Source organism: Microtus oregoni, unplaced genomic scaffold (assembly GCF_018167655.1).
Source record: "Microtus oregoni isolate MIOR12 unplaced genomic scaffold, Mior012 000018F_ref0000195, whole genome shotgun sequence".
Classification (NCBI taxonomy): domain Eukaryota; kingdom Metazoa; phylum Chordata; class Mammalia; order Rodentia; family Cricetidae; genus Microtus; species Microtus oregoni.
In genome coordinates this window covers 27,976,003-27,982,056 of record NW_024543077.1, presented here as the reverse complement: position 1 = coordinate 27,982,056, position 6,054 = coordinate 27,976,003, and the positions used below count along the sequence as shown (strand labels likewise).

The window sequence follows — 6,054 nt, the reverse complement described above, 5'->3', positions numbered from 1 at the left end:
CATGTTAGGACAGTAATCAATTAGAAGGTTACTGAAATGTGGTTAAAATGCAGGGTGTGAGCAGTATGGTTCCTTGGCCTCCTTAGACTTTAAAGACAATCTCATTACAGAATGTCAGAACGAGCTCAGCAGTTCCCTGTAAGTCTTTCCAACCTGACAGCCACCCAGGGAGCCCTTCCAAAGTCTCTGTGGGCAAGCCACGTGTGTGGGCCCTGTAGAGAACCCTGAAACACCACCGTCCCTTACTGTTTATCACCCCCAAACCTGCGTCAAAGTCACTGTCCTAACATGCTGTCTGCTGTTGTGATAAATACATGATGGCCACAGGTCCCTTGTGGGGTCGAGGCTTTGTTAGGCTTATCCATCTTCACAGCTTGCAGCATGAAGGAAAGTCAGGGCAGGAACCCAGGCAGGAGACACAGGGCAATGCGGCTCACTGCAGTCCTCCCTAGGAATTCCTCAGCCAACTTTCCTATAGGACTCAACACCACTTTCTAAGGGTTGGCACTGCCCACAGCAGGCTGGGCCCTTCTACGTCAACCATTAATCAAGACAGTGCCCCCACCCCCCCGAGGCTTGCCAGTAGTCTCTATTGAGGTCCCCTCTTCTCAGATACGAAAGCCTTATTGGATTTTTCCTGCCTTTTTCCAGTCAAGCGTGAAGTGGTATTGCAGTTTGAATGTGAAATAGCTCCCACAGGTTCACGTGTTCCGCACTTGGTTCCCAGCTCGTGGCACTGTTTAGAGGGATGGCGGAAACTTTTGGATATTTTACCTAGTTGGCTAATGTCAGACCCCAGAGACAAGACCCTAAACTTAGAGGGACAGCACCTCCTCTCTGATTCCAGCCCCCCGCATTCCAGCCCAGTGAGCTGGACTCGCAAGCAAAGAGACCCAGTGTCATGAATACCACCATGCCGTCCTTACTATGAGGGAGGGCACTTGAGTTCTTTCCACTCAGGAGCTAGAATAAAAATAAAAATGTAAACAGTTTGAGCATGAGTTTGCACATGCTGTAATTCAGTATGTTTAATGAGGCATCTGAGCTATGTTAAATATTTTTTGCTTCTATATTTTTTTTATTAAATTTTTTTTAATTAAAAATTTCTGCCTCCTCCCCGCCTCCCTTTTCCCTCCCCCTCCCCCCACTCCCCACACCCCACTCCCTTCCCCCTCCCTCTCCAGTCCAAAGAGCAGTCAGGGTTCCCTGCCTTAAGGGCAGTACAAGGTCCTCCCCACTCCATACAGGTATAGGAAGGTGAGCATCCAAACAGGCTAGGCTCCCACAAAGCCAGTACATGCAGTAGGGTCAAAACTCAGTGCCATTGTCCTTGGCTTCTCAGCAGCCCTCATTGTCCACCATATTCAGTGAGTCCGGTTTTATCCCATGCATTTTCAGTCCCAGTCCAGCTGGCCTTGGTGAGCTCCTAATAGATCAACCCCACCGTACTGCAGAAACTAAGAGACCATGGATGTATTAAATATTTTTAACCTCCTCTAGAATCCTTTTTTTTTTAAATCAGGAAAGCAAAAATTGTATTAGCAGGAAGTGAATCCTGTCCAGGCCTCCTTAAACTAATGCTAATTTCTTCAGCCTTCATGCACAGTTGTTTTTCCTTTGTCTACTACAGTAAGTAAACGATTGCTTCTTTGAGTTTTTTTTTTCAAGTTTTAATTGTGTTTTGTTCTTTAAAATCTTGCATGGCATGAGAAATTGCTTTAAATAAAATTTCATGTTTCTGTCTTGTTTAAAAAAAAAATCTCTTGCCAGAAGGTGGTGGCTCACACCTTTAATTCCAGCACTTGGGAGGCAGAGGCAGCTGGATCTCTGTGAGTGCCAGCCTCATCTATAGAGTGAGTTCCAGGACAGCCAGGGTTACACAGAGAAACCCTGTTTCCAAAAACAAAAAACGACAACAAACCAACAAAACAACCCTCTCCTCCATTGACTTCTTCTGTTAGGTGCTGCAGCCAGCGTAGCCTGGATAGCCGAGACTGGCAGGGGGTGCCGGGATTGAGACACGGAGGTTTTTTTTCAGGTGGAAGAACAGCAACCTTTATTTTGCCCAGCAACCTTTTATACCACTACTCCTTCTGTGGAGACCCACTGGCCAGAAAGAACATAAACATCCTTGTCAATTACAGACCATAAGGAAGTTCTGCTGTCAGGGGGAGTGAGGGCAGCTGGATCACAACAGTTAGGTGTCTGGGCACAGCAGGGAGGAAAGGAGCAATAGAAATGACTTTCACATTTTTCTCACCAGAAGTCTCGCTGCGGGGATCAGATCCATGGAATAGGGAGAGGCTCTGGAAGTCACCACATACTTAATCAATGATGAAACCAAGACACAGGACATTGAGTGTTTAAACTGTGCACACTAAAGTTTTCTGGATTTTTTTTTTATACTTTCCTCTTCTTGGTTATATTGGTATGATGTGCGGGCTTATGGACTGGTTATGGTATTGCTCTGGGTGTAGCAGCAGAGCCAGTGATTATGATGGTCTTCTAGTCCCGCTTCACAGCATTTAAAACAGGTAGCCATGTTCCTCCCCATTCCTGATCCTGTCTCTACAGGGCTAAGCCTGAAACCTTCTTATGGTTCCCTGCCTGGACTATGAAGGGGTTAACTGAGTCTGCATCCTCTTTTTCTCTGACTATCCACTTGACCCTGAACAGTGAGTTGATTCTGCAGAAGTAAGTTGACTTCCCTCTGTCTTTGTTCCTTGCGAAATAGCAAGAATTTAAATACCTGTTCTACACAGGTATATGCGCTGTGCGCTGACTTTCACACGGCTGACATTCAGCGAAGACTGACTATTGGGGAAACACGCACAAATGCTGTTGGGGGAAATATATAAGCTATTCGTTACAAAGGAGAAAGTTGTTTCAAACCACCCTGGCTCCTGTTAGTCCTGAAAGCTAAGGTGCCTCAGTGAAGGGCCCTGTGCTCCTGTAAAGGGAGAAGAAGGAAAAGGAAAAGGAGGAAGAGGAGGCAGAGAAACACACTATCTTTAAACATCAGCTCTGGGTGATTTTATGAAATTTACATGTATAAGATATGGCTCAACCCCAAATCTTAGGGTAAAAACAACCTAACCACACTATGGGATTTTCTCCTTCAGCTAGTAGCCCAAACACCCAATCTCTCATACACAGAACTTCCCAAGTCTGAACCTCTGTCGAAGAATCTTGGGGCTTACTCAGTGCACGCAAACATCTGTGGTTGACCTATGCCATGCAGTGCCTGTTCTGGGTGGGGGCAGACACTTAGTGTAAGTGGAAAATGCTAAAAAAATCCTCTATATCTATGACTGGATGGGGGCTAGGAAAGTGAGGACCTAGTTCTGAGAAGAGTCGGGGTGTGGGTGATTGGCCCAGGAGTCCCAACGATATTGATATTGCAAAGCCAAGATGAGGCAGAAGTAACATCCCACTCCACTGTTGTCCTGAGATAGTCCCCTCAGCAGGCACAGGGGTGGACGAGCAGGCTTCTGGCCAGCTTCCAAGCAGAATCCTTCAGAGCTCCTGGGCTGGTGGGCATCTGGGTAACGTCAAGGTATATAGCAGCTCTTGCTGGCCTCGTTGGGACTATTGGGCCAATCACCCACACCCCGACTCTTCTCAGAACTAGGTCATTACTTTGCTAGCCCCCGTCCAGTCATAGAAATAGAGGATTTTTTTTAGCATTTTCCACTTACACTAAGTGTCTGTCCCCACCCAGAACAGGCACTGCATGGCATAGGTCAACCACAGATGTTTGCGTTGCTCACAGGCCTGAGCAGAGTGCTGAGCTCAGGCGATGGCCTCTTGGGAGACTTCTCCTCGGTTTACAGAAATCCATCTTCTCTTTGGGTCCTCATGTGACTTTGTCACTAAATACATTTGGATAGATCGATAAACTTCAGCCTGCGATACTAGCAATGAACTCTGCACACTTAGGGGAGAATTAGCTTTCAGGGGTAGGTGTGGTGGGGGTAGGAGGAATGGTGGGTAGCCAGGGAGGGGGACACTGTCCCCCCAAAACAATGAGTGTCTTGTGGTTGAAGTGTCTGTCCTGTCGCGGATCAGAGGGACCAGGCTCCTGTAGTTGCAACAGCGGTGAAGGAAACTGACCCGCCTCACTGAGTCTCCCTGGCAGGCAGAGTATAAGCCTCTGCCTGTGTTGGGGACCGGGTATCCAGGTTGCTTTTGTTATTTTTTTTTTCTTTTTTGCCAGCACAGTTCATTGACAGTTGCATTGCACACAGTGACAACATCTGATGATCCTTGGCTCTGGAAACCTAACTCCGCCGATAGCGCCCAGGCAAGCCACAGCGGTCACTCTCTCTGGGATCAGTTCCCTCAGCCAGGGGGATCACTGTTGGTCCCGGTCAGCTGTATTTTTCTACTTTTGTTTCTTTTTCTAGCTGCCTTTGTTAATCACCCTGCTCAAATGTGATACCCGAAGAAGAACCGAGAGGGAGTAAAGTTATACGAAACGGCCCTGTAACCCGTGCGCACACACCGGGTCACTAAAACTTAAGCAGAATTGACAGTGACAGCTGCCTTGTGGCGCACGGAGGCAATCGAGCAGTTCTGTTTGGAAACCTCAGAGACAAGTGTATCATTACAGCCTGTCCACTCAGAGAGAAACCTCCTCAACACACCCTCGGGAACAGGCACAGCTTGCCCGCAGCCAGTCAGTATTCCACGTTGGTCATCAGCAAGGCCCGGCAAGACAAACTTTCTCCATGCTAGGATCCCTCGGCTATACTCTGTATTCACCTCCACACCGTCCCTTCCCACCACAGTCTGACGTTTTGGAGCTCAGGCAGAACCAACTCCTCACCTTGAAGAAGGAAAGGAAGATCTAATGGGGGCCAAACACTCAAGGGCCAGCTCCAATGACAAGGACCCCAAGAGTCTTCTGCTGGGGAAGAGACAGAAGTTCTCTTCGTGGGATGACACCCTGCTCTTGGGGAAGGACCCACGGTCCCTGCTGAAGCGTGGCATGCGGCATGTCAGCTTCAGCTTGGTCACCAAAGGAATGACAGACGTTCCCGACTTTCTGTGGGGCTTGCTGGAAGTCCAGAAACTCAATCTGTCCCACAACCAGCTCCGAGTCCTCCCTCCTGAGGTGGGCAGGCTGACCCGGATTGTGGTCCTGAACTTGTGTGGGAATCACCTCAAGAGTCTCCCCAGAGAAGTCAGTCTCCTCCAGAACCTCAAGGTCCTATTCCTAAACATGAACTGCCTGGCAGAGGTGCCCGCCGAACTCAGCCTGTGCAAGAACCTGGAAGTGCTGAGCATGTCACACAACTGCCTGTCCCAGCTCCCGGCCAGCTTTGCAGACCTCTCCAGACTGCGGAAGCTCAATCTCAGCAACAACTATTTTGCTCACATCCCCATCTGCGTCTTCTCTTTGAAGGAGCTGGATTTCTTGCATGTGGGCTCCAACCGCCTGGAGAACATCGCGGAGAGCATCCAGTGTCTGACTAGCTTGCAGATCTTCATCGCAGAGAGCAACAACATCCACTCCTTCTCCAGGTCACTCTGCCTAGTCACCAGCCTAGAGCTGCTGAACCTGAACAACAATGACATCCAGACCCTTCCGGATGAGCTCTACCTGCTTTCCCGACTGGGGAGGATTGCGTGGAATCCCATGGACAAAGGGTTGCACATTTCCCATAATCCCTTATCCAAGCCCCTGCCAGAGTTGGTGGAAGGGGGCCTGGAGATGCTCTACAGCTACTTGAAGGACAAGAAGCACAATTGATATGGGCGGTGGATGCACGAACATCAGACACACGGACACCAGTCAGCTCACATGGACTCCGTCAGCTGGGGTACTTCTCTTGACTAAGTGGTTCAGTGTTAGTGTCTGTCAATGTTGGGTTCCTATTTGCTAAGTTGCTGTGGAACAGCCGATCAGGTGAGATACTTGCTTTTAACTTTGTCTGTCCTTAGTAATGAATATGCTCACCTCACTCAAAGCACGGTTGGGGGCAGGCTTTTGGGTTTTACCAAAAGGAATAAATGACTCTAACAGTGAGATTTAGCTCTTGGTAAAGTGAA

At 48.6% G+C, this 6,054-nt stretch overlaps 1 protein-coding gene across 1 annotated transcript; it reads left to right on the top strand.

The window, feature by feature from the left end:
• The first annotated feature begins 4,852 nt into the window (after positions 1–4,852).
• Positions 4,853–5,755, top strand: LOC121458716 (leucine-rich repeat-containing protein 30). The gene has a single exon (XM_041668022.1). It carries the CDS (start codon positions 4,853–4,855, stop codon positions 5,753–5,755), a length of 903 nt encoding a protein of 300 aa, XP_041523956.1.
• Positions 5,756–6,054: the final 299 nt, after the last annotated feature.